The sequence below is a fragment of the Lineus longissimus genome, chromosome 9 (assembly GCF_910592395.1).
Source record: "Lineus longissimus chromosome 9, tnLinLong1.2, whole genome shotgun sequence".
Taxonomy (NCBI): Eukaryota; Metazoa; Nemertea; class Pilidiophora; order Heteronemertea; family Lineidae; genus Lineus; species Lineus longissimus.
The window spans coordinates 20,277,436-20,304,886 of NC_088316.1; the positions used below are offsets into that span (position 1 = coordinate 20,277,436).

Sequence of the window (27,451 nt, forward strand, 5' to 3'; positions counted from 1 at the left end):
CACAATCCACAAGACCAACTCATGACAAGCCATTGTGTTTCAGGAGGCCAAGGATCATGACACTCCCAAAGAAGAGAGACGCAAGTCAGATAAACAGTATCCTTTTTAGAATGAGTCTCATTTCACTGTCTGTTGTGTTTGAGAGTGGGACGTCCATAACGGACACCTCTTTATTCAGGACACTGATGATGTTGTGGAGTAGAGTATCAAATCAGGATACCTCTCTATTGAGGACAGCATTTGTGCGATGGTTGATTGCAAGATTTTTATTCACAAGACCATCATGATATTGTCATGGCAATCTTGCCAGTCTCAGTCACATAAATTGCTCTTTGCGGAGGTGCATTTGGTGGTAATGACGAGTTGTGAGATTTCCTTGACCAGTCACAGCAGCTCCAGTGGTAAGAAGTCCAAGAAATGAATTCATGTGGATTAAACCGGGTAATGTTGGTGAAGCCAGACGTTGTTCATATTCAGTTCAGTGAAGGGACATGGTTGATTGATTTGTACTCTTGTGATCGGTTTGAATTGACTTCGGGAGGGATTTGGATGTGTATTTTGATGAAGAGGGATTCATGCTCTTAGGGAGGATATTTGAATCCCAAGTGATGCAGCTTTTTTGTGAGGTGGTTGTGTGCTACATGTAGGATATTCTGATTCATTACTACGATTTCAGTTCCTGTATAGAGGGAGATCCTTGCACATTTGATCTTGGAGGGTGAATTAGTTTTGATGATGAATTGACTGAAAAACTATATTGCCATTCTTGGAGTGAAGTAGCAGGAATCACAGCTGTGGGTACCTGTAATATAAAAGCCAGGATGGGGTGGGATGTGTTAATTAGCAAACATTAGACCATTGACTATATAAGTGAGAAACTTTTGGCTACTGTGGATATGGTGTCACCCCTGTAAAACCGTTACCATGTTAAGATTTCATACTGAACAGACCATCATTATTCTTGGCTCTGTCCTGCCACCAGCAGCAACTCCCACTTTCATACCTGGATGTGTTCTGGAGAGATGATTTAAGAACAACTGTGCTGAACAAATGTAACGTGGCAAAATGAGTTTGTGTACCGACTCCATGACTGAGAATACAACAATGTGAAGTTGGATATATATGAAAGCTTTGTTGTAGAGTGACTGGTGTGTTTCAGGGGCCATAGTGACTCATGTTGTGACTGGATCATGTGTGTAATCAGGTTGGAATATTTTGTAAGTTCGGCTTCATTTGATAAAGCGTTAGGTCAAACACTTCAGGACTGATGACATTTTCTTTGTATTTCATATTTTTAGCCATTGATTCTATGCTGGGGCATTCAGCTTCTAATTTGACGAGTGCTTCAATTGTTTGTTGTTAAGTGACAAGCAATGACTAGCAATGATCAGTGATTATGACTGGTTCAGTCTCTGCTGGCTGGCTGCGTTAAACAAGCACCTCTGTGGGAGTCAACAAGTTACTTTGGTTCCCAGGCTGGCTGCGTTAAACAAGCACCTCTGTGGGAGTCAACAAGTTACTTTGGTTCCCAGGCTGGCTGGGTTAAACAAGCACCTCTGTGGGAGTCAACAAGTTACTTTGGTGAACTGTTTTTCATCTTCATGTTTTCACATTTCTAGTTGTTCATGGACACTGACACCGGCTTCTGAGAATATCTCTGCTTCTTCAACATAGTGACCATGGCTGCACTGGGCATATCTCCAAGTTACGCAAAAAGTTGAACATGTCTTACGAAGATTGACTTTAGAATAGTAAAAAGGTATGTTATCAAGCAACCACAGCTGATGCATGTCATATATGCCTCTTAGGATTGGGCGATGCATCCAAGTTGAGCGTGGCAGTGATCAGTGGTGAGAGGAGCCACATATGTCAGCGTCGTTGTAACACTTTTGGCTCAATTTGTAATTGATGCCGTATCATGATATCCAGGAAATTTACTGTGAATATATTGCATGAAAATAAAATATTGTTTTATGAAAAATCCTAAAGACAGCTCATCTGGACTAGTTTTACTTGGTCTAAGTAAAGTACCCTACTTGCAACCTAAAGACAGGCACAGCCTGGCAAGGCTTGCACATCTGTTTTAAAATCTGATAATACCTCATAGAACCAAGTATACAACATTGGGAGCCTTCTATCTTACTCTTCTCTTGGAGACGGGGCACTAATCTTGATGTATCACATGCATCCGGGACAGTACCAGGACCCCTCTGTCCATCTTAGGCTGCGTATCCATAAGCTGTTCCGTGCCCTGCACAACATTCCCTTTTTACCGCCTGGCGCGCCACACGGACAATGAACCTTCGTTGGTGTTATTGATCGTTCCCATAGGTTATGCCGTGTCACATTGCGGACATATATGCACTGTGTATTGGGAATATAGGCCCATATTGGGATTGAACATGTCCATTCTTTTACGAGTGAACAACACGGAAGCAATGTCTGAGGCGAAATTAATTCAAGAGGTTCATCAACGTGAACTACTCTGGGACCCCAAAACTGATGATTATCATAACAAGCACGAACCTGTAATTTGTTGCTTAAAAGTCAGGTTTTATATACATGTACATGTCAATTTGATGTTGCAAGTGAAAATACAAGTTACTTGTATTTTCATTTTCAATATTCATAAGAAGTTGTCTTCTGAAATAATGACAGCGTGCGGATAAACGCGATTGACCGCTGCGAAATGAGGACTACAAAGGCCTACATGACCAAAAAGGAATATCCAATGGAGACGCAGGGCATAGTGCCAGGTCACAAGGCTGTTACGCCATAACGCCACACTACACAAGGGCATACCCTATGGATACGCAGCCTTACAGTGCAGTAGAGGACAGGCCCAGCCTGCAATATTGAGATCTCCAATTAGTTTGCGACATGTGGCATGGTACCCTTGTATCTACATTGTACATGAAGCTGGTCTTGGGGTCTTCTACATGTATGAGTTCATCCATATACAACCTGGCCTGCTACAACAAGGTCATCGAAGGGACAATCGGACGATGTCTTGATGAGAATCTGTTTGTTCTCCACAACCGCCACTGTCTGAGATCAATTGGAACCACACTGTGGCCGTTAGATCGTTGATCCAGCCCACTCGTGATAAACATGTATCCTGGGTTCTGCTTGGACAGCTGAGGGAAAGCAGACATACTCCGCCTCTCATAGCTGGCATTTGTATCTCTCCTAAGATACATTAAAACAAGCGTATTTTAAGGAATGGTACAAAGATCTCATGTAAGAAGATGGATAAACTCACAACAAAGTCTAAATTGATACAATAAATTGATTTTTTATTGTCGTTTTTCCACCAACCATTTCAAAGTCGCCATTGATGGATTGATTGGAACACTGAAGACAAAGTTTTTGTCTTGACATGATTCTAAACATTGACACAATGCTTGAGAACTGGGAGCTTCCATATCGAATTTTATATGCTCTTTGAAGGAGCCATCAAACTTGCACTACAATGATACAAGTTTACACCCTTCACAAGCTGAATCCTAAACCTTCACAAGCAGGGTTTGCCCAAATATTGAAATATTGCAGTCCTCCACGTGAGTTAACATATTTATAGTCCAGGAACATTCTAGAAGAGTGAAGGAAACACATAGGAATAAATAAGTCCATTGTCAGCCACGTATTATCCTAAAGTTGACAACTTTTCTCGTATTGTTTCGACCATCTTGTCCCGTGGCACCTCCGACTGAAACAAAGAGAGAGGCACATTACATTTCATGTCATGGTTGACGGTGATTTCAGTCCTAGCCAGGTGTATTTGTTTCTCTACCAGCAATATCTTATCAACAGGACTGGTGAGCCTTCGCTGGCAGGCTCTTCTATGTGGACAGGGAGAGACCCACAGCGTTTGTGGCCTGGAGGAACTCTCTGTAATGTCTTCCCACTCCACAAGAAGCAGGCTCTTCTATGTGGACAGGGAGAGACCCACAGCGTTTGTGGCCTGGAGGAACTCTCTGTAATGTCTTCCCACTCCACAAGAGGCAGGCTCTTCTATGTGGACAGGGGGAGACCCACAGCGTTTGTGGCCTGGAGGAACTCTCTGAAATGTCTTCTCACTCCACAAGAGGCAGGCTCTTCCATGTGGACAGGGGGAGACCCACAGCGTTTGTGCCCTGGAGGAACTCTCTGTAATGTCTTCCCACTCCACAAGAGGCAGGTTCTTCTATGTGGACAGGGAGAGACCCACAGCGTTTGTGCCCTGGAGGAACTCTCTCTAATGTCTTCCCACTCCACAAGAGGCAGGTTCTTCTATGTGGACAGGGAGAGACCCACAGCGTTTGTGCCCTGGAGGAACTCTCTGTAATGTCTTCCCACTCCACAAGAGGCAGGTTCTTCTATGTGGACAGGGAGAGACCCACAGCGTTTGTGGCCTGGAGGAACTCTCTGTAATGTCTTCCCACTCCACAAGAGGCAGGCTCTTCTATGTGGACAGGGAGAGACCCACAGCGTTTGTGGCCTGGAGGAACTCTCTGAAATGTCTTCCCACTCCACAAGAGGCAGCTGAAGAGTGATGAGATGTTATTCTACTCACCTCTTCTCGTGTGACTATGTCTCGAAGCTTAACAATATTATTCTGTAATTCTGATTCGCCAATAATGACAGCCAATGGAATACCCATTTCTTCACAATACTGGAACTGGGCCAAGGTTTTGGGATTTTTCTTGTATGAAGCTTCAGTCTGAAGACACAACAGGATCGTGATTAGGGAAAACAACATTCAGGGCAGACATATCACTATGCCATATGAAGACCAACATCTCCTTCTTTAGCAGTTTTGCCTCACCATGTACTGCACTTATGTAGTGCATTGCACTGTGTAACGCAGTGTAATCAGGTAATGCAGTGCACAGAGTAATGTATTGGCTCATAGGCGTGGTTTGCAATTACTTCAACAAAAACGTCCTTAGGCCGTGTTTTTGGGCACAAATTATCATATGACATGTAGCTTTTGTAAATACCACTCGAGGAAACCAACTTACTTTGATATTTGAATCCCAAAGTTCTGAACATAACTTCATCCTCTCCTCAGTCAGATTCTTTTGAGCGGAGACGACATAGACATTTGTCTCAGTGGTACGCACCTTCTTCCCAGCGGCCTAAAGATGGACAGAGTAATATTGAGGCCATTCTCTATCACAGGTTTTTGTAAAATGATGGCCATCTGACAAAAGATATGTCACAGATTTTGATTAGAAATCTTTCACGCAGTATATTTCTCTGAAGAATATCGTGTGCTATTTCCTCATTTCTTAAAGGAATATGAAAATGAGCAAGAACTGAAAGCACTCCTGTTAAAATGAGCTGAATCTCTCTGTAACGACGTTTCAACGTCAACTCACCAATTCTCTTGCCTCCAATATGGAGAAGACCCTTTCTATTCCTATACTGACACCAACACACGGGGTCTGCTTGCCCTTGGCATCAAATATCCCCACGAGTCCGTCATACCGGCCACCACCAGCAACACTTCCTACTCCAACCTGTTCACCAGATGCATTCGTAGACCGACCTGAAACGTGGCAGCAAGAGCAGTGTTACAACTCACAGTAGGTTGGCTTCAGCACAACGCAATGCAATCAGGAAATGTTGACTTGGATAAAAAGGGCATCTGTAATCGAGCAATGAAATAGCAAAGAGTTGACTTGACAAATCAGAGAAAAACCTTAACCCTTTCCTTGTAATCACAAACTAATGTGCCAACTGTCTTCCAAGCATGTCAACACGAGCTGTAGTCAACTGCATCAGGTCATAGACCCACAACCTCTGATATACTCAAGACCAGAAATACTTGACTATTCTAGCTGACTTATCGAGGTATATTAGCAAACTAGGCTAAGTGAAACCTAATTGTTTTATTTCCTTGACAGAAGTGCACTCACCTTTCAAAACGGCCTCGTAGATCACTCCAGTGTAGTAGTCCAAACCCCGTGCAAGACTCACATCAAATGACACCTGAAAGAACAGAAGTATTATAGTCTCAAGCAATGACAGTATGATGCTCATATGGGGATACTGGCAAGAGAACTGGCACACACACACAGAGGCAAGTACCAGCGAGTTCCTAATGGCAAAAAGACAAAGTCTTTTCTAGTGACAGTGTGGCTGGAGCGTAATCATTGCCACCTGATGTTACTACAATCTAGCATACTTGTTTACATGGCCACTGTATCTCATTAGCAGCATTTTATTCAACATTGAATACTTATGTCTTCATCACGCTGAATCAATGTAAACCTCACCCGATCCATGACTCCATACAGATCACAATATCTCAGCAACAGCTTCATCTGCTCCAGCCCCTCCACTGCCGCCTTATTCGCAGAGAGACACTCGTCCTTCTGTAACCTTTCAATAAGCTCTGTGCCGCCGTTAAGCTGGACATATGAGCCGATCTTATCAGCCACATCTGGGTCCAGCCCTTTCTCGTCCACCATCTCTGCTTTCACGTCATCCCAGAATGTCTTATCGAGCTTATCAACTGAAGAGCATATCGTCCTGAACTTGTCCTCCGGGACGCCACACGCAGCAAACATGCCGTCAAGGAGTTTACGGTGATTTAACTGTCAATAAAACGGGTCCAATTGAATTCATTTATAAGAACACGTTATGACACATCTGTTTCTGTTCAATTAACTCTTCATGATTAACCTGGGGAATGTTTAATGAGCTATCATGCTTTAGGATATTGGTTCCGGCCACAACTCCATCTCCAAAACAGGAAATCATGGCCGTCTTTCTTGACCGACATACCTTGATAACAAAGTCCCCCAGTTTGAGCTCACTGAGAATCTCTGAGACTATTTTCACACACTCTGCATCTGGGATCATCAGGTCATATTGGCCAGCAATGTCAAAATCCTGAAAGATTGGAGAATCACTCCGATTAGTTCTATGCTAAATTGCTTAAGATTGCTAAACTGACTTCTGAATTTGATAAATGAATTTATCTGAGACACACAAGCAAATGACCAAGAAGAAGTATTTGTCTATATAGGTCAAATACAAAGGAAATACTGCAGCTGTCAACAGTATCATTATACTCCAACAGAGCTAGCCGAGTTCACATGCCTGTCAGGCCTGTCAAAGCTATAATACTCCAACAGAGCTAGCCGAGTTCACATGCCTGTCAGGCCTGTCAAAGCTGTAATAGCTATCATTACTGCTCTGCAAATTGCTCTGTCTCACATTCCTGGTCACCAGGCTTTCACACTCACACACTGGTAGAACTCCCTGAAGCGCCCCCTAGTCATAGCGGGGTTGTCCCGTCGATACACCTTAGCGATATGATACCTCTTGATATTGGTCACCTTATTCATAGCCAGATATCTTGCAAATGGAACCTGAGGTCGAGGTTAAGGAAAGTCAGTTTCTGAAATATTTGTTTCATCGATTCAGTTTGAGTGGTTAGCACTCCTGGCTACCACCCGACAGGACAGAGCTTTGTTCCCGGGAAGGGACTCAGGGTTGTTTTTCTGGATGGACCGGCATGGCTTTTAAGAAAGTAAAATTAGTCGGAGTACTCCCTGAATTCTGTGGAGACTGGAGTAATAATATGATATTCCAAAAGTGCTTTGATGAGGTAAACATGTAAAAGAGCGCTATTTTAGAACTCAATATTATTATGTTTATCATTAATACATATAACACCTCCAAGTGTCGGGTGAATGCTGAAAAAGAAGAATCAAAGTAAAGTGATAAATTGGCAAAAGCATAGAGCTGGTGGGTGCAAACACGTTGACGGTGATATCGGCATGTTTGAGATTAGAATGTTTAGAGTTTATTTCATGTTTGTCGCTATACTGTAACTGATTTGAGCTTAAACCCAACACGACCAGGCCTACACTTACTACCAACCAGCTTGCAACTGCTATATATGTGATCAATATTTCAAACACATCACTCCCATGGTTTGACCTCAATTTTATCATGACACAATTTTAGCATAATCACCACACCACATTTCTCTAAACCCCAATTCCCCTCAGTTATTGACAGATATAGCCCAACTTGTATACACCCCAAATGTTTGTTGAGGGAGTCTCCTTTGTGAAAGCCCTTTGTGGCAATGATCCTACCCAACAGAGCTGAACGGAAAGACCTCTATAATCACAGATTCCTTTGTATTTCTCTGTTGGTACATCTGCCATATAACTGCATGTGATTGCTTTGCTCTGTTCAAATTCTTACCTAATTTCTTTGGTATTTTTTGCTAAGCTCATTGAAAAGGGTTAGAAATGGGTCATAGTGAATGAGGGAGGTGGACCATGACAGTGATAAGTACAATCAAAACAAGAAGCCAACACAATAAAATGCATAGGCCAAGTCTCATTGAAAGACAAGTGAGACTTTGAGGGATAGAAAGTGGTTCATTTAAAGGATACAGTCAGATCATATCTGAGTGAGAGAATCTCACCGCCCTGGTTGGCCAGATCATAGATGAGCTTGGAGTCTTCTCCATACTTGCCTGTCAGTGTGTCCTGAAGGTAGAGGTGCATGGCATGATCAGATAAGCAGTAATAAGTTAGAAGTCTCTGTTGAAGTCAACAACTACTTTCTCCAATCCAACTTGCTCAAGTTGCTCATGAAATGAGACAGTGTTGACAGGGAACATGCGCTCAGATGGACTCCCTAAGTAATGTTGCGGGATTTGAAATGTCTCACTTCAACAATATGTAACATAACCAACACAACCAACCTTGAGTTCAAACACAGGTGTGTCAATCGTCTCAGCCCCGTGACGTTTGAAGCAGGTTATGATTGTATTGAACACACGTTCTCTGATGGCCATCTGCTTGGGGTTGTAGTCCCGCGTACCCTGAAAGCCAATTGGTGATGAAGTCAATACGACATCATTCCATTGGAAGTGTATGTGATTCCTCATGTGGAGAAAATGCTCAAAATATGGCAAATATCCAAAATTGGCCATGCAGCCTAAAATGATCATAAATTGAAAATCATACTGCTTCTTTATATAGGGATACAATGTTAATGTTCAATTCTAACCTTACATGTAGCCTTGAGTCGCTTTCTTATTTCACTAATGACTATTTTTTCCAACCATACATGTACTGGTATGTCACTTACATGTCGACCCTACTATTGAGGATACATGCATGATTCATTTGAACATCTGGCCATTTATTTACTTACGACTCTCCCAATTGAAAGTTTTTCTTTTTAATTAGGGTACCCAGCGGTACTTCACTACAATGACATCAATCTATGGGAAAGCTTTATAAAGTGGATGATCATGGAATGACAGAGAGTGTACGAAGCCAACAGTTCACTAGAATATCTTAAACTTTAAGACCAAGTGTTTTCAAGGCCTCTTGGTTGAAGAGCATTGCAACAGGCCTAAAGCGTATTGGGGTTTTCAACATTATGGCGAAATATTAACTGTCTCACCTTTGCAGTCTTGAGGACAAAGCTCTTCTGAACATCATTGCCAAGCTGTGCCTTCAACTCGAGTAACTTGGTCACTTCTTGAGAGATCTGAAAGTGAAATAGACATGAACAATTTTATAGCATGATTATCAAAAAAAAGGCAATCACCATTTACTTCTAAAGACACAGAAAGACTTAGTTTCCACCACAGTGATTAATGTAGCTTACTGACCACAAAGCTTCCAAGTGTCAAAATGGTAATGGTAACTGCTCTCGTGGAATCAGACCTTTTAACAGCAACTGACCCAGAACAAGTTTCTGGAAAAGCAAATCACAAAATCAGAAACAAGGTTTCCATCCTCATCCTGTGGCATCAGCATGTATCTGAGTTGAATCTACCATCACAGTCATGGTATTAGTATGATCAAGGAAGTTTGTTACTTTTTCACTTACCTGATCATTTCCATTCGTTGAGTACAATTGGTAGAGGAGAGATGCAGACCGTTTCAAATGGTGATTCATCCAACGCAAGTGAGAGAGTGTCGTCAATGCGATCATGGTGGTGGGATGGTTGGGAGTATCAGAGTTGAAATGTAGAAGACGGAATCACAATCAGTGTGACAATGTTGGCAGAGTCGCAATCAGCATGGAAAGTAGAGAAACGTCTGGTATGAATATAAAGCACAAAGGAAGCAAGTGAGCAAAGATGCCACAACATGGAAAATCAACCCTTGCTTTAAAGCATCATTAGTTTAACAGAAGTCAGTGTTCTCACCCCTGGTAAAGTAAAAGTCTAATGATACTGATCATACTGAAAGGAAATAATCATACTGGACTGATCGTACTTGAGATATGCACACCTACCATCGAAGCTAACAATGACTTTCAATTAAAATCATCATGGCAAGACTTCTAAAACCACAGGCACAGTCCAATCAATATCACATCAAACCCCACTATCACACTGACCCAAGCCTTGTATCCAGTCGGCTTCTAAAACCACAGTCCAATCAATATCACATCAAACCCCACTATCACACTGACCCAAGCCTTGTATCCAGTCGGCTTCTAAAACCACAGTCCAATCAATATCACATCAAACCCCACTATCACACTGACCCGAGCCTTGTATCCAGTCGGCTTCTAAAACCACAGTCCAATCAATATCACATCAAACCCCACTATCACACTGACCCAAGCCTTGTATCCAGTCGGCTTCTAAAACCACAGTCCAATCAATATCACATCAAACCCCACTATCACACTGACCCGAGCCTTGTATCCAGTCGGCTTCTAAAACCACAGTCCAATCAATATCACATCAAACCCCACTATCACACTGACCCGAGCCTTGTATCCAGTCGGCTTCTAAAACCACAGTCCAATCAATATCACATCAAACCCCACTATCACACTGACCCGAGCCTTGTATCCAGTCGGCTTCTAAAACCACAGTCCAATCAATATCACATCAAACCCCACTATCACACTGACCCAAGCCTTGTATCCAGTCGGCTTCTAAAACCACAGTCCAATCAATATCACATCAAACCCCACTATCACACTGACCCAAGCCTTGTATCCAGTCGGCTTCTAAAACCACAGTCCAATCAATATCACATCAAACCCCACTATCACACTGACCCGAGCCTTGTATCCAGTCGGCTTCTCTGCTTTGAGCTTCTTTATATCATCTCCAATTGCTATAAGGTTCCGATACGTCTGCAGCTCAGGACTGATACCCGGACTGTTGTGGTGTGAATATTCAACTTGGAATTTACTTGGATAAGACATTTTCAATGTCTAGCAGAGTTTGATGATGGCACAGGAACTTTCTGAGACAATATATCCTCAAAAATGTGAATTCTAGAATGTTTTCAACACAAACCAACATCCAGTGAATACAGTTGTTGTCTAGTTGAGGAGCAGTTAGGCGTTAGTTTTGGTGTTTATTGCCCAGGTTTATTCGCTGCAATAACTAGACATGTTAGGCTGATGCCTTTGAATGCACTTGTGTGGTTCCAGTAGAAATACTACAAAATCTGATTTCACCCAAGATTCTGATGTTGCATCACCTTTCGTCAGCTCAAATCATAACATTAACAACTTGTTAACAGGGTTGTTGATCTCCGTGTGAATGGTCTCTGATTTGAACTGACAGCATGATCACCCACAATCTCTGAGTCACACTCAAAGTAATGGAATATTCCAAAAACAAATATAAGACCAAGCTGACCTTGACAAAGTCTAGACCAACGTAGATTAAGACAATGCCTACTTGAAGATCAAAATAGTCATATCGGGGCAAACTGATTTGATCACAGGCCTTTGATAAACAACAGTGGTCAAAGAGTGTATTGTTGTTAATGTTATTCAATGCATTGTTGATGAAGTTCAAGACCAGCCATGCTCATTTCAACTTGGGGACAAAATTCTGACAGTGCTTAATTCCAAAGCTCTTAGGCCTAAACCAGACACAAGAGAAAAATCCACAATGGATACATTTATATGTCTTGCCTATTCGATTTAAACTTAATTTTAAGGTCCAATTTTAACGTCTGAATGTGATTGCATCATCCATGTGCATTACAGGGATTATGTTCAAGATGTGCTTTCACCCAACAGGGCTAGCATACTTCTTTCCTGCTGATTGTGAATTGGCCCAGAGAACAATGATGCAATCAATATGTTATTTGTAGATAGCATTACAAAATCACATCAGCAAAATTGTCATATACGACACTTACAGAGTAAGTCCGGAGGTGGTGATGGTACGGTTTAGACAATGGGAGACTGTTAACATGTGGAATCTGCCAACTGGCAAAGCAAGGATGGAATCATTCCTGATTCCACATTTTAGCAGTCTCCCATTGTCTTAAGCGTACCGTCGCCACTTCCGTCAAGTCCACTCAACAAATCGTCTCAGACGTGGTCTGTCACTATAGACATGGACAGTTGATAGCGAGGCAACGTTTCCCAGATTCGGCCTCGCATCTCTCTTTCAATGGACCAGTGATCATTGGTGTCCAGGACTATTTGTACATATACACCACACCAAGAAAGCTGATAAACTATACATCACGAACAAACAGAGTAATTCCTAAAGTCCTCAGCACCATCAGTAGCTGAATCAACGCAATATGGTTTTATGTTTCCCAAATCAATATGCGAGATTCAAAACTGGATGACTATCAATAAGCTTAAACTGAACAATGACAAGACGGAATTCTTTGTTGCTTGTGCCAAACCTCACCAGAAACTTCTTGCCAATCTGAGACTGAATTTCTGTGATACAGATATCGCACTCAGTGACTCTATCAAACTTCTGGGAGTGACTTTCGACCATGAAACAACGATGAGCAAGCATATCAGCAACTTGTGTCGAGCAGCCAATTTCCAGCTCTACCGTCTTGGAAAAATAAAACATTTCATCAGTCACCGAGTAGTCGGCCAAGTAGGCCTATACTTCTTGCTTTTCTACAAAGGCCCATACCTGGGCCACAATGCCTTATTTGATGATGATGATGATGATGTACATTTATACATGTAGGCAAAGGCCTACATCATGCATTCCATGGAACACACACGTCATACAGAAGAAAGCCGGTAGAAAACTACCCAACAATAGCGTGACGATTGGCTTGGAGTTGCTTTTAATTGACGTATGGAACAAAGGGAGGATTGGGACACTAACCTCAGCTTTGTCAGCTCCAGCTTCCTTTAATTTTCTGACTTTTTCCCCTTGATTTTTTATTTTATCCTGCAACTCAGCACGCTGGTCGGCCATTTTTGGTTCGACTATGGTCTCGTTAGGGAGTTTTTCCGAAATATACGCGATGATGACGTGCCCCAATAACAGGACGTAACATCTATTTTAAAATGCGTTTCCAAAGTGAATGCATGAGGACAACCAATTTGTGTCATATATCACTGGAAACGCCCGATTCCCCTGATTCTGCAGGATGTTAAATCGGGCATTTAATTTCTTTAAATAAATCATAAGCGTCGTATTTGCTCCTAGCTCTGTTCACCATCCCACATGGCAATATTGCCAATTGGGCCGGACAATCACGAAAACCCCCAAATATTGTACATTTCTTCCTGAATAATTCTTACAGTGACCATTCTCCCATGAAAGAGAGTTGCTTACGCTACACAAAAATCAAAAAAAAATCGAGGGTCAACCATTGAACTTTTGAGATATGTTGAATTTTGCACAAATCAGCGAAAAACCCACCAACTGGCACTGGACGACATTTCAACACGGGACTAACGCACATCCCAATGTCAGTGTACACATACGTCGGCAACAGCAGTAAATGCGTGGTTTCTTGTTAGCCGCCTATAGAGTAGCGCTCTGGGTTTCAGAAACTCCAAAAAAAACATGTCTTTGCCAAAACAACTGCTGAATCAACAGTGACACACTGTGAGGACTGAGAAATCAATATAGGCAGCAACTAGGCAGACAAGATAAACATACACAAAGCCGCCAATAGGGGTGTCTCACTTCTCACAGTAGTATCACCTGAAACAGCAGGTTGTTGTGGAAACAAACCATTACACTTTGGAATGTGCTGAGCTCTACCTAATACACATGTAACTGGTCAAGAAGATGCTGCCAGCAAAGAGTAGACCTTGGACTGGCCAAGGTCTTACAGGACCCGGCTTTGTCAGTAGGTCCAGGTCCAGCCTAGCCAGGGTTGTACCATGGAGGTATTATTATATCTCCATGGTTGTACCAAGCTCGTTAGTGCTCATACGGGCCATGGTTGGCCCAGGTGTGGCAAGTCATGGGTGAGGGGTGGTATGCTAGGTGAGGACCGAGGCTTGCCCGGAGAAATATGCCATCACAAGGACATACTCACAACCAGTCTTCATCTGATCGTACAGGTGCCTCTCGCTGTCATGTACATAAACAACGACAAGGACATACTCACAACCAGTCTTCATCTGATCACACAGGTGCCTCTCACTGTCATGTACATAAACAAAGACAAGGACATACTCACAACCAGTCTTCATGTACATAAACAAGACAAGGACATACTCACAACCAGTCTTCATCTGATCACACAGGTGCCTCTCACTGTCATGTACATAAACAAAGACAAGGACATACTCACAACCAGTCTTCATCTGATCACACAGGTGCCTCTCACTGTACATAAACACGTTGATCTGTGATCATGACTGCAGATACTTTGATGAAGGTCCGTAATTGCCATCAGCTGTTCTAGATTCCCTTAGCAATAAAGATGTCAAGCACTTGTAGCAGACACCTTGTAGCCAAATTCACACAAAAGCAACAGAATAAGCAAATCTTTTCTCGGTTTTTAATCAAAATGACATGTCAAAAATTACATACTGTTAAAACTCATATTCTGGATTAAAATAACATAAGGTCAAGAATGACATTCTGGATGGTGCAAAGAAACGAATTCCCCAGTATTGCAATTTCTTCGAGTGAGTTTTTTCAGTTTTGTCTGATTTGACCAGTTTTGTCTGATTTGATCCCTACCAGAAGATTATTCTTGGGTGTGCAAGACAGAGGTGACAGTGAACACAGCGTGACCTCATATCCAAACTGTCCAGCAAAAAGACTACGGTCCGTGTCGATCAACTGCATGCAGTATTTGCCTTGTTGAGATCTGGCGATCTTGACTTCGGTTTGGTCAGCGACTCGGGCCAGCAGAAGGTGCTCCTAGAGAAAAGATAGAAGAATGTAGGGAAAGAAACTGACCACAGCTTGAAATTAGGGGAATATGGTAGGACATTAAACCAAGGGCACGAGACATGAGAAGGCAGCAGGTTGACAGACCGAGAAGATTATCAAGCCTTAACCACCACAGATCAAACTAGGTTTGTCAAGATCGGCAGCATTCCAAGCTTCAAGTCAATATCAATCAAAACGGTATCGTACCTGATTTGAAATGCCAGCTTCAATGAACTTATTACTCCTTGGAAACTTCAAAGTGATTGTGTCAGATATGCTTCCATAGCAGCAGGGACAGATGATGAAAGCAGCGTCTCTCTCTATACACTTCATGAGGACCATATCCGTAGCAGAACCACATGCATGTAGGCACAGACCAATGTCAAAGTCCCCATGGTAGTAATCCAAATTACTCTAAGAATAAGGAAGGCAAGATATAGACTCTTAACCCCATGGTAAGTCATCAAAAGCCAAGTGTGAGAAGAAGTGTGGACCAAGGAAGGCAGGCACAAAACAAGACATGGCATGAGTTGGGCTGCACAAGACGGCTGGCTGGCACAGACTCGTGGATACTTTCTGCTCTCTGATTAGAGCTACATGTACATGTAAGAGTTTATGATGATGAAAAGCAGAGTGTGTGGAATACAGCTTACCTGATATACATCAATATTAGTCAAGCAAAGTGTCCTGATCCTCTCAACTCCACGTTGGAGGGACTCTTCTTTATTCTCTATCAGGAGGATCTGGAAAACAAGACATACCTAGTTCTGTAAGCAAGGCCGACAAAGCAAGGTTCTGTAAATAAAGCTGGCTAGGCCTTATTTTCCGAGCAAGGCTGGCCAGTCTGACCGAGCAAGGTTCTGTAAGCAAGGCTGGCCAGGCTGAACAAACAAGGTTCTGTAAGCAAGGCTGGCCTGGTTGACCTAGCTAGTCTCAGAGTCTTCATCCTTGGATTCCAGTCAGCTATGCAAAGTGGTCAACAGTAAAACAGATTACAAAACCTACCTTACACTCGGGAAGAAAGTAGGCCAACAGAATACCAACATGACCCTGAAAAACAAACTTGAGAAGTTTACTCTCTGTAGAAATGGCCATTGCTCAAAAAACACCTTCACTAAACCTAAACTGAACGAAACGAATCAAGATTTCGTTAGTGAATTACCACATGAGCAAATGCAAACCAAATTTGTGTCTATGATGGCCCAACAGGGATTCTTGGGTGCACACAGAATAGCAGGGCTCCAAACGTCGGTACACAGACTTCAGCTTAACGTTTTGATGTTTCTCTCTTTCTTTTCAGTGTAACCTACCCCTCCTGAACAGAAGTCGACTATCCTATCTCCAGGTTTGGCGATATGTAAGACAGCCTTTACCATATTCTCTAACTGTTGGCACTTTCTTTCTACCCTCTTTTGGGGAAGGTCTCCTGTAACATTAAGATAGGAGGGAGTAAGAATGGATATCGACAGGCAGCTCAGAGCAGGGAAGTGTGCAAAGAATACAGACATAAGGTGGGTATTACATTGGGGAACAAAATATCCTCCCTAATCCACTGTATCATTATGCAGGTTGTACTTGTTAAGATATAAAAGAGGCCAATAGTTTGTTTTCTTTATCTAGGGTATCAAAGTGCTTGCTGTGGTAGGAGTTCATGTAGAGGGATAACTGACTTACTATCCTAACAAGCATTTGGATTGGCTCGGGACAACCCAATGCACATCAGATACAAATCCATGGCAAGGTAAGTGTCAAGATGTCTAAGGGAGGAATACGTCTGAAGGTCAGAATGAGTATGTGTAAGGTGGTCATTTTGAAGAGTTGACAAGACTCCACCCTATTTCACCTGTAGCAGGATGCGTGGCCTCTGGCAATGCATCCCAATCCAACTTCAAGTCTTCTAGACATGGATGACCACATACAACAGGGGCTATGTTACTTTCCTGTAACTTTGACAAGACAGGTTGAACATCTTTCAGTCTGGTCCTCGGCCTTCTTTTGGCTTTCTCTTGGTCTCTGGAAAATTGAAACAATATCAGTTAATCCAGAATACTGAAAACTAAATTGCAGAATCCTCAATGAGCACCGATCTGAGACCTTGTGATTAAGTATGCCAATGGTGACTACATCACTGATCATCCACCCACCTGACAGCTCCATCCGACACATCTGGCACTGTGACTTGAGAGGCTGCAGCCGCATATAAATCAAACACTGGTTGACGATAAAAACACGCTTGAGAGACTTGCTTTATAATCGGTAGCTCGGCCATCCGGAGGTACCACTCATAGACCAGGTCAAGATGAGTTCGCACTGCATAAGGAATCCAGATTTCTGATACCTGGAATACAGAACAAACTAGATGTGACAATGAAATTGTTAGGCCATGAAACTGAAGCAGAACTATAGAAATACACAAAAAGTGTAGGGATTCCAGGAAGACCTTATTACTGGCCATATAGGTGGTAGCTAGTTATCAGTGTGAGGCAGCCTGGCAAAACAGCATTCCCTTTCCAGGTATTCATGAACACACAACAATTACTTACCAGATATTCGTGAATACAAGGGTACAGGATTATATCTGTAATTGACATATAAGTAGCTGATCCCTCAGCAAACTTATGCTCCAAGACAATGTCACGATGATCTTTAACATGACAACGCTTGTCTGCTTTCAAATCGTTGAACCTTTTCTGCCTAGTCTTGTTGATATTGGTGATCCTGACCGGCTGTTTGAAGTTGTTATTGAACATGACCACCTCTGCTGGAAGGCTCAATGAGTCATCTGCCTCAGGCACAACCTTCATTTTCAACTGAAGAATATCTTCAATTTTCCTTGGCAGTAAAATTTCACAGAATTTTGTCCATGTTGACACCTCAGCACACGCCTTGAGGAAGTTCTCATGGAATCCTAATAATTCATTATACTTTTTATCTGGATTATTAAGGTGGGCAGTCTTCAATGCCAGTCTAAGCATGTTACAAAGTCCAGAGTGAAAGGAGACAAATTCACCATCACTCGATCTGGCACTTGGATGCTTGCAGTCATCAACTCCAGGACGGAAGTCACTGCTGAACTGTCGAACTAACTCTGTATTGAGCCCATCTAATGCACTTTTTGGTAAAGAACAGGATTGAGAATTGTCTACGGAACACAACAGGAAGATTTTGACACTTGTCAACTTGACATAATTGAGACAGAACAAAGAAATCTTTGTCTCGATGGAACATGAGAGAACAGTATTTTCCACTGAGTGACAGTCCAGGTAGATTTCCTCTAGTTTTGACATCTTCCGCCTCACTGTCTGTAAAACTGAACAGTGTTACATATCTTCAAGTTGGCCTTATTGAAGAACTCTTGTTCAGTTCAATTCAAGAAACACTGTCTAGTCCAGTGTATACTAGTTTAGTACTAGTGGCCTATCTGCAAATTAAAGGCTGAATTATTGTACCATATTCAAATAAAATCTAGACAAAAATGGCAAAATTGATGGGCAGGTCATACCATGATACCTAGGGCTAGGCATCGTCTTTTTTTAGCTAATCTTCCTACTTCTAATTTTTTTTGAAACAAGTAGGCAGGCTAGTCCGGCTAGTCCAGCCAATGACTGAGCCATGTCAGTTCGAGTTCCTCCGAATCGCGATTAGCTTTTAGATATCAAGATCCACGAGTGAACTACGCTAACATGTTTGTTACGGTACTTAATCACTTCTCAAAGAACAACATAAAAGTAAGAAATATCACCCATCGTACCAACATGCTGCTTATTGCCAAGGCTTATTGGCTTACGGCAAGAGAAATCTGCTCATGGAAATTTCATACTCAGCTAACGAGACGTACCACCGTTAGGTTTTTGTGGTCTCATTAGGGAGTTCTTTTTTGTTATTCATGCGCGGCCAACCCAACCGTAGTTCCTAAAATCATTGATTTCTCGGTCCTTACAGTATGTCAGCATTGATTCAGCAGTTGTTTGGCAAATACATGTTTTTTTGGAGTTTCTGAAACCTAGAGCGCTACTCAATAGGCGACTAACAAGAAACTACGCATTTATACTGTTGTTGCCGACGTATGTGTACACTGAACTTGAGATGTGCGTCGGCCCCGTGTTTAAAATGCCGTCCAGTGCCAGTTGGTGCGTTTTTCGCTGATTTGTGCAAAATTCAACATATCTCAAAAGTTCAATGGTTGACCCTCGATTTTTTTTGATTTTTGTATAGCGTAAGCAACTGTCTTTCATGGGAGAATGGTCTCTGTAAGAATTATTCAGGAAGAAATGTATAATATTTGGGGTTTTTCGTGATTGTCCGGCCCAATTGGCAATATTGCCATTTGGGATGGTGAACATAGCTAGGAGCAAATGCGACGCTTATGATTTATTTAAAGAAATAAAATGCCCGATTTAACATCCTGCAGAATCAGGGGAATCGGGCGTTTCCAGTGATATACGACACAAATGGGTTGTCCTCATGCATCCACTTTGGAAACGCATTTTAAAATAGATGTTACGTCCTGTTAATGGGGCACGTCATCATCGCGTACATTTGGGAAAAACTCCCTAACGAGACCTGAGATCCCTGAGATGAGAAATACCAGTAGGGGCGTACGGCAGTAGTGCGAAGTTTATGAAAAAATCTCCATAAAATGGCAGATTATGTCGGTTCCAAGGTGAGAATCGAGGCTGATAATGGTTCTTTCGAAGGCATAATTCAGGCCCTTGATCAGAACTCAAGAAGAATAACTCTAAACAAAGGTAAGTGTGTTGTTATTATGTTTGATGAAGGTTTCAATCGCCAACTTGTTAACAGTCGTATTGGTACCGCCCGTAACTTCTGGGCCAACTTGTTAACAGTCGTATTGGTACCGCCCGTAACTTCTGGGGCCAACTTGTAACAGTCGTATTGGTACCGCCCGTAACTTCTGGGCCAACTTGTTAACAGTCGTATTGGTACCGCCTGTAACTTCTGGGGCCAACTTGTTAACAGTCGTATTGGTGCCGCCCGTAACTTCTGGGCCAACTTGTTAACAGTCGTATTGGTACCGCCCGTAACTTCTGGGCCAACTTGTTAACAGTCGTATTGGTACCGCCTGTAACTTCTGGGCCAACTTGTTAACAGTCGTATTGGTACCGCCTGTAACTTCTGGGCCAACTTGTTAACAGTCGTATTGGTACCTTTCAATTTGATTGGGCACTCTCTCTTGGTTGGAGATTTGCTTAAATAAGATACATGAATTAGTTACCATTAAGAATAAAGACAATCATCATCACAATCATTTTCTGGTAGTTCATAAGAAGATTGATTGTTGTGCTGTTTTAATTTATGCTGAAATTGCACGAAATGTATCGTAATGTATCCTTTATTATTTTCAGTTGTGTCATGTAAAAGTGGGAAAAAGATGCCTGGCCAACAGTATTTCTATGGAAATGAACTGGACAAAAGTAAGCCACTGAGTGTTAAACTTATTACTGCATTGGAAACGTCCTCGTCTACGAAGTACACTATAAGACAAATCAGTGCCAAAACAAATCAAATGCACACACTCAAAACACATCAGAAGGCCTAAGCCGCCTTCGGACAATGCCTAGAGACATGGCGATCCTTTGTTCAAGGTGTAACACATGTCTGGTCAGCGCCAAAACAAACTTCTTCGAATTCGTCTATTGATGGTGGTTTGTGTGAGAATAGTGAACTGACAATGTGTTTCAAACCTCCCTAGTTTTAGTCATCATTAATGACATTATGTGAAAATTCTTCACTTGTTTCCTCTGTAAAAATCCATTGAAAATTGCTATCTGCCAAATATTAACTTACTTGGAGACATTGGGTGATTTAAAGTAGGTGTTAAGTCAAAGTGTTAACACCAACACTGACACTAACTCCAGAGTTGACCCCAAAAATAAACTGCTCATTCGGTGTTAGTGTCAACACCCGGTGTTTAGGGTAGAAATTAACACTAAAGCTAACACTAACTACCAACACTGACACCAACACCTACTTTAAAATCACCCATTGTACCCGGCCCATCGTTGCCCCAAATTCACAATCTCCTTCCAACAGTTGGAGCTTTGTGGTGAAGTACATGTATGGAGTAGTCATTGCTATCTTGAGCTTTGTGTAGCGAACCCATACATTTTTGTATGTCTTTCCTTACACCTTTCAGTCACAATCCTTGAAGAGAAACGAAAAGAAGTGAAGGACCTCATGGCTGATGAGTAAGTGGCTCGTGTATGATGCTCAAAATGAGATTATTTGTTTCGTTGCTAAATGAACCATTGTCATAGGAGTACATGACGTAGATCATTTTGCCACAATTTGAGAGGTCTTGACCACTTTGATTAAGAATGAATGCAAGCTCCATCAGGACACGATAACATTGTACAGATCAGAATGACAGAGAGTGATATAAGTCTTCTTCCTAATTGAATTCTAACCATGAAAGTTCATTGTTTTTCAGTCCTCATGGTCCGAAATTATTGAGGACTGGCAGGAAACTAAACACGGAGCATCTTAGTCGAATTAGGGACTTGGATTATGACGCTTTGTGTCTGAGTAGGCGCAATGTTTATGACGACGACGAGAAGAGTCTTGTTCAAAATGTTAGGAAGTCTATACGTGAGTAGTGTTTAGTGGTACAGTTATTGCTAGGATCAGCAATGTTCAATCAATAGATGCAAAGCACGGCAATGATTGATCAGGCTTTTGTCTTTGTCAGGTGGTGATTCTTCAGTTGAATTATCCAGCTCTAAGAGTAAGAGAGAGAATTTGGAAAATGGAATAATATAGTGTCCATTGCCCTATATTAGATATGACTGTATACCTCAGTCGTTCTTGAAAAGTTGATGTAGAGCAGGCATCATTCAATGTTGATTCCAGCCTTTGTGATCAGTTTGATCCTTGTCACCACTTTCCATATTTATACTTGCAGCAGTCAAAGACCTCTCTGCATCATCCAGCTGCCCACTACCACCTACCGAGACCAAACATTCAGGTCACCGAGGTACGCCAAGACCAGAGTATTTCATATTCATTGACAGTATCAATGAAGACTTCCAAACAGCTGTAAGTATGGCGTTCAGTATGGTGTCCAGATGGCCCTTATGTGCAGTATTATCAGAGATTTAATCTTATGGCCTGTCGCTCTCTGATGGATGAGATGTCTTGCCCCAACTGTCACATTTCATTTGTTCCATTTTGTGAATTTCAGATGACTTATCTGTCCAAGGAAAGTATTGTTGGCATGGCAGCTGAGGGCGTGAGCATCGGCCGGAACGGAGAGCTCTGCCTTCTGCAGCTTGCTACCCAGAGCCACGTTTTCATATTCGACATGTTGGTCCTTGGTGCAGTGGCTTTCAAAGATGGGCTAGCTGAGTTGATTCAGTGTCCAAGGGTTTTGAAGGTTGTCCATGACTCACGTCTTGTCTCTGATATGTTGTTCCATAAGTTTGGAGTGAATCTCATCAACATATTTGACACTCAGGTAAGCAAAGATGATGGTTTAGTTTACCTTCCTTATTGAGATGAACCACATTGTCTAACCTTTAGTGAAATCAATGTGTCGTTTTGGCCATAGATCCACACAATAACGCTCATCCTGCCTTGTAAGGTGATGTCGGTCATTATATTGCATGATCCTGTATACTAAGAGTGGGCTTTATTTCCTAATGGCTGTCACCACTGTTTGGTTTCAGGTTGCTGATGTAATTGCCTATAAGATATACCACAATGGTGACCTCCCCCGCTATGTCTCTGGTCTTCCTCTCTGCCTCTTCCAATATCTTGAGCTCAATCCAGAAGAAGTGTTCATCAGTCGTGTGAGGCAGCATCAGAAAGAGGTAGGGGTCATTGAACTGCTCCAAAAGCTTGAAAATGATGTTGAGGCAAGCTCTCACTCATATCTTAGGCCTTGAATGCAGATACAGTGTCAATCAAGAAGCGTTGTAATATTCTCATGAATCAACTACATGGCCAATTCAAGCTGAGCTTTGATAAGTCAAGTTTACTTTTTTGTCTAGGAGGATGAATCTGTATGGACAGTGCGCCCCCTTCCAATGCGCTTGTTTGACTGTGCCACCAAGAATGTAATCTACCTGCGTGAGTTACGCACTGCTCTCATGGATCACTTGATGGCTGAGTTCACAACTGGCGTCGACATCTACTTATCTGTGATACGCGATTTAGACCAAGAAGAGATTTGTAAAGAAAAGGTAAATTTATTGGTCTTCCAATGGAAACAGTCACTTTGGTTTCAGGTGGGTGTCTGTAAGTTTTCTCCAAGAGAGAGTTTTCTACCCTTTTTTCAAGTACCTTGTAGTATTGAGCAAACAAGCGTTTTTAGTCACTGCAACTGGCAACTGAGCCATGACAATATGATGGTTGTTGTTAGTTATATTACTTATATTAGGATATCTCTTGACCTTTTCAGTATGCCAGTCACAAGTTACCTCTCAATTTCAAAGGACTTGGAAGGATGCTTCGAGTGAAAGGAGACGATTTTGACTTTGTTGGCGATGATGGCTTCACGGAAAATTGCCGAGGTGTGGCAGATCCATGGGTTGTGTTCAGTAAAGGTGGTATGTTCCAGCGTCACCCACAGAGCACCACAGCTAATACCAACCCACATGGAAAAGTCCTCTTTCACCAGGGTAAGCGCTTGTTTTTACACTTGTTGTGGAAATGTACAATGTGGTATTGTTGCTCAAATGTGATCAGTTCAAAGTGGAATTACTTTTTCAACCTAAGAAACTTTCATTGTGATCTTCTCCGCGTGGCTTGTTCCCACATGGTGTAAGCAAAGTCCAAAGAAGTGACTTGTTGTGTATTCCAATACTTGAGGGTCAAGATGTACAATCTTTCGAAATCATTCTGCTTTCGTTTATTAAATGAGATCTTTGTCTTTAGGTTCGTTTACAAGTCCTGGTGTTCCGTCCGCCCCTATCACGAAGGGAGACATGTCTGGTGTAGAGAGTGGTTCACATTCGGAGGGCGAAACAGATAAGTCTGAGTTGCAGAAACGCAAACAAAGGATAGTAAGTGGAATTTCAGCCTCAAGTGATCGAGTGCACATCGGAAACACATCTGGGCTTCTCTTGAAGTACCTCCTGTTTGTCTGTAGATTAATATGGTCCTCACGGTAAAGGAGCAGCTGTATTTGCAGAACTGTTCACAGAGTGGATAGCTGAGTGCATGTGCACCAAAGTCAAATGATATTGTTTTGATTAATGCAGATTGATAACAACGTGATTAAATTGAAAGATTTTGTTTTCAGAATTTCAAGGATTGTGCGAGTCCGACAAGGCCTAAGAAAAGCTACCGCAGTCCAGATGGTCATGGTCAAATCTCATCCATTCGCAATGCCAAACTCTCGCCGCATCAATCCCTGGAAACAACTCATCTAACAACTGAGGAGGAGGAGAAGGAAAAACCATTTGTGAGTCGAGTGTCCTAATACAGAAACGTCCAACTTGTGAACCAGAGCTGTAACTCTCATCAGGCCTGACCTGGCAAAGTCTGGCGCAGTGTGTGTGGTAACTCTCATCAGGCCTGACCTGGCAAAGTCTGGCACAGTGTGTGTGGTAACTCTCATCTGGCCTGACCTGGCAAAGTCTGGCGCAGTGTGTGTGGTAACTCTCATCTGGCCTGACCTGGCAAAGTCTGGCGCAGTGTGTGTGGTAACTCTCATCAGGCCTGACCTGGCAAAGTCTGGCACAGTGTGTGTGGTAACTCTCATCTGGCCTGACCTGGCAAAGTCTGGCACAGTGTGTGTGGTAACTCTCATCTGGCCTGACCTGGCAAAGTCTGGCGCAGTGTGTGTGGTAACTCTCACCTGGCCAGACCTGGCAAAGTCTGGTGCAGTGTGTGTGCCCCTTGGCTTCTTCAGAAAAGTTTCTCGTTGAGGGACTAGTAAGATGAGGGCATTTGAAGTGATGCGTCGACCATCAGAATAGATTGACGGAATCTATTCTTGCAGCAGACAGATGGTGTCAGTTTATGGACACTGTGATGTGTGAACATAGTACTGCTCAGATATTCAGACAGAAAGATGGCCGAATCAGAATTAGAATAAGAATGTAAAAAGTCCCTGCACACTCAAGACATGAATCGAATTGTTTACTACAGGTATCACCAGATGTCACTGAGTTCACCCAGCTGGCCAAGCGGTTGGCAACTTTATCAACGAGCATTGGGAAGGGAACACCAGCTGACGTTTCACTGTCGGGGGGCATGCCTCGATCATACCTCATGTCGTCCGAACCTGCCAATACTCCGAGTCTTTCAGCCAAGGTGAGTAAATGCTCTACCAGACCAGGTGCCCTATCAAGTGTTTGTTGTTTCCTTCTTGTCTGTTCACAGTTTGCCATAAGAGGCCTGGGGGACAAATACTACCAAGCTGTTACTGGTATCTGCAACTGTTTACTGATCAATAACTCTTAGGGAGGTGACAAGTGTGTGGCTTGGCTTGAGAAACAACTTGAACTAGCTTGGTCTCCTCTCTGCAGCTTCTCTTCCTGGTTAGTGATGCTTCATGTTGATCATGATGTCTATCATTTCCATGCAAATCGGACGGTTTCTCAGTGACTTATGAGTGTTTCACATGGGTTTTGATGTATATCTTGTGGTATTGCAGGCTACTCCTTCTAAGCAAATCAAACAAGAAGGGCCAACACTGACACCGAACCAGGATCCAACATCAACAGGATTAAACTACTCATTCCACCCAGCCGGAGAAATGGAGGTGCCAAAAAAGAAATCTCGGGGGCTAATACTTCAATCAGGATACGATACAGACTCGGGCGTATCTGAAAGTGAAAACCTACTGCCATCTGGTCATCGTAATCAAACAAGAGCATCAAATCTTCATGTTTATTCTACTGAAGACTATGGTGCTATTCCCGAAACAAGTGACGATCAATCTAAGAGGTCTTTATTATCAAGTCAGGGACAGGGACAAGAAGATTCAAACCATGATGAGACAAATGCTGTGAATGATTCTTTGGAAGCTGCTGATTCTTCAGGGCAATTGGAGGCTGCTAGCTTTGTTTCTCATTTACAGCAGATGGTTGGATTGAAAAAGGATTTGCCAAAAATACCAGGACTTGGACATAGTGGCATGGACTTGCCGAGTTTGGGAGCTGGGGCTGAGCAGTCACACTTGGAGAATAAGGGCAGGGGATACATGCTGAGGCCATATTGATTGTAGATAGACAACATACCACGATGTGGTCATCAGTTACTTTTCATTTTGTATCAGTTGAGATTTTTGTCCATCAGAGGGAGACAAGAGTCAAACCTACATGCTTGAGAAGTGCACAACTTTGTATTTGTATGCTTTATAAATGCAGGGAGTTTGTAGTTTTCGAAGAAATATAATATACCAGACTGAGGTATAATCAATAGAAATCACAGTCCTTCATCTTATTTAACGAACACATCTATCCTTAAATGCCTTGTGATGAGACGTTTATGTGAATTGGCTGTTACTCATGGCTGTTCATCCGTGGTCTGTTCATGGTTATCAGTTTCATGTGATCACTGATAAGGTGGTTCTTGTCACAGCCTGTTTCGGCATACCTGTTTCATAATGACAGTCAACATGGTCAACCGAGACAGCCATGTTGATGTCAAAAGAACATGGCACAGACCAACCACACTGATCCTGGTCATTGCAATAGCAATCAACTAAAAAGGGGATATCTTAGTCTTCATATCGATTCCATCAGAAGCAGATATCAGGGTTCCTCATGTAATGTATTTCCTTGGCCATTTAATCCACAAAGCGCAAAGACAAGGACATACTCACAACTCACAACCAACCTATCTGATCGCACAGGTGCCTCTCACTGTCATGTACATAAACAAAGACAAGGACATACTCACAACTCACAACCAACCTATCTGATCACACAGGTGCCTCTCACTGTCATGTACGTAAAAAGACGAGGACATACTCCAATCAGTCTTCATCTGATCGTACAGGTGCCTCTCGCTGTCATGTACATAAACAAAGACAAGGACATACTCACAACCAGTCTTCATCTGATCACACAGGTGCCTCTCGCTGTCATGTACATAAACAAAGACAAGGACATACTCACAACCAGTCTTCATCTGATCACACAGGTGCCTCTCACTGTCATGTACATAAACAAAGACAAGGACATACTCACAACCAGTCTTCATCTGATCACACAGGTGCCTCTCGCTGTCATGTACATAAACAAAGACAAGGACATACTCACAACTAGTCTTCATCTGATCACACAGGTGCCTCTCGCTGTCATGTACATAAACAAAGACAAGGACATACTCACAACTAGTCTTCATCTGATCACACAG

The 27,451-nt window shown here is 42.5% G+C and overlaps 4 protein-coding genes across 9 annotated transcripts in view; 2 read left to right on the forward strand and 2 right to left on the reverse strand.

The window, feature by feature from the left end:
* The window catches only part of LOC135493895 (THO complex subunit 2-like), an 86,368-nt gene extending 85,100 nt beyond the window's left edge, over positions 1-1,268 (forward strand). For all 3 annotated transcript variants that reach the window (XM_064781538.1, XM_064781541.1, XM_064781540.1), the window contains 2 exons: positions 44-96; positions 391-1,268. In XM_064781538.1, the coding sequence (XP_064637608.1) occupies positions 44-96; positions 391-421 (84 nt within the window). In that variant the 3' untranslated portion in view covers positions 422-1,268. The remainder of the gene's footprint in view (positions 1-43; positions 97-390) is intronic.
* A 2,007-nt stretch (positions 1,269-3,275) lies between these two features.
* Positions 3,276-13,208, reverse strand: LOC135493790 (histidine--tRNA ligase, cytoplasmic-like). Of its 3 annotated transcripts, XM_064781363.1 has the most exons (13): positions 13,103-13,208; positions 9,862-10,073; positions 9,430-9,516; positions 8,720-8,839; positions 8,406-8,501; positions 7,239-7,364; positions 6,775-6,882; positions 6,264-6,584; positions 5,904-5,976; positions 5,364-5,533; positions 5,004-5,120; positions 4,556-4,702; positions 3,276-3,709 (listed from the first exon to the last, which is right to left on the reverse strand). In XM_064781363.1, exons 2-13 carry the CDS (start codon positions 9,964-9,966, stop codon positions 3,647-3,649), a joined length of 1,533 nt encoding a protein of 510 aa, XP_064637433.1. In that variant the 5' UTR covers positions 9,967-10,073; positions 13,103-13,208; the 3' UTR covers positions 3,276-3,646. The 3 variants fall into 3 exon arrangements, with proteins under 3 accessions (XP_064637433.1, XP_064637434.1, XP_064637431.1); XM_064781364.1 differs by lacking the exon at positions 9,862-10,073 and having other exon boundaries at positions 13,103-13,201; XM_064781361.1 differs by lacking the exons at positions 9,862-10,073; positions 13,103-13,208 and adding an exon at positions 11,053-11,524.
* A 1,519-nt stretch (positions 13,209-14,727) lies between these two features.
* Positions 14,728-18,969, reverse strand: LOC135493409 (glutathione S-transferase C-terminal domain-containing protein-like). Of its 2 annotated transcripts, XM_064780740.1 has the most exons (9): positions 18,873-18,953; positions 17,665-18,542; positions 17,266-17,459; positions 16,965-17,134; positions 16,432-16,547; positions 16,127-16,171; positions 15,775-15,864; positions 15,329-15,535; positions 14,728-15,109 (listed from the first exon to the last, which is right to left on the reverse strand). In XM_064780740.1, the coding sequence occupies exons 2-9, from the start codon at positions 18,406-18,408 to the stop codon at positions 14,882-14,884; spliced, it is 1,794 nt and encodes a 597-aa protein (XP_064636810.1). In that variant the 5' UTR covers positions 18,409-18,542; positions 18,873-18,953; the 3' UTR covers positions 14,728-14,881. The 2 variants fall into 2 exon arrangements, with proteins under 2 accessions (XP_064636810.1, XP_064636809.1); XM_064780739.1 differs by having other exon boundaries at positions 17,665-18,969.
* Positions 18,970-19,719: 750 nt separating this feature from the next.
* Positions 19,720-26,515, forward strand: LOC135493407 (uncharacterized). Its single transcript, XM_064780738.1, has 13 exons — positions 19,720-19,869; positions 20,488-20,556; positions 21,279-21,330; positions 21,573-21,730; positions 22,044-22,177; positions 22,323-22,595; positions 22,807-22,950; positions 23,131-23,322; positions 23,541-23,760; positions 24,017-24,144; positions 24,384-24,545; positions 25,235-25,399; positions 25,743-26,515. The coding sequence occupies exons 1-13, from the start codon at positions 19,761-19,763 to the stop codon at positions 26,307-26,309; spliced, it is 2,373 nt and encodes a 790-aa protein (XP_064636808.1). The 5' UTR covers positions 19,720-19,760; the 3' UTR covers positions 26,310-26,515.
* Positions 26,516-27,451: the final 936 nt, after the last annotated feature.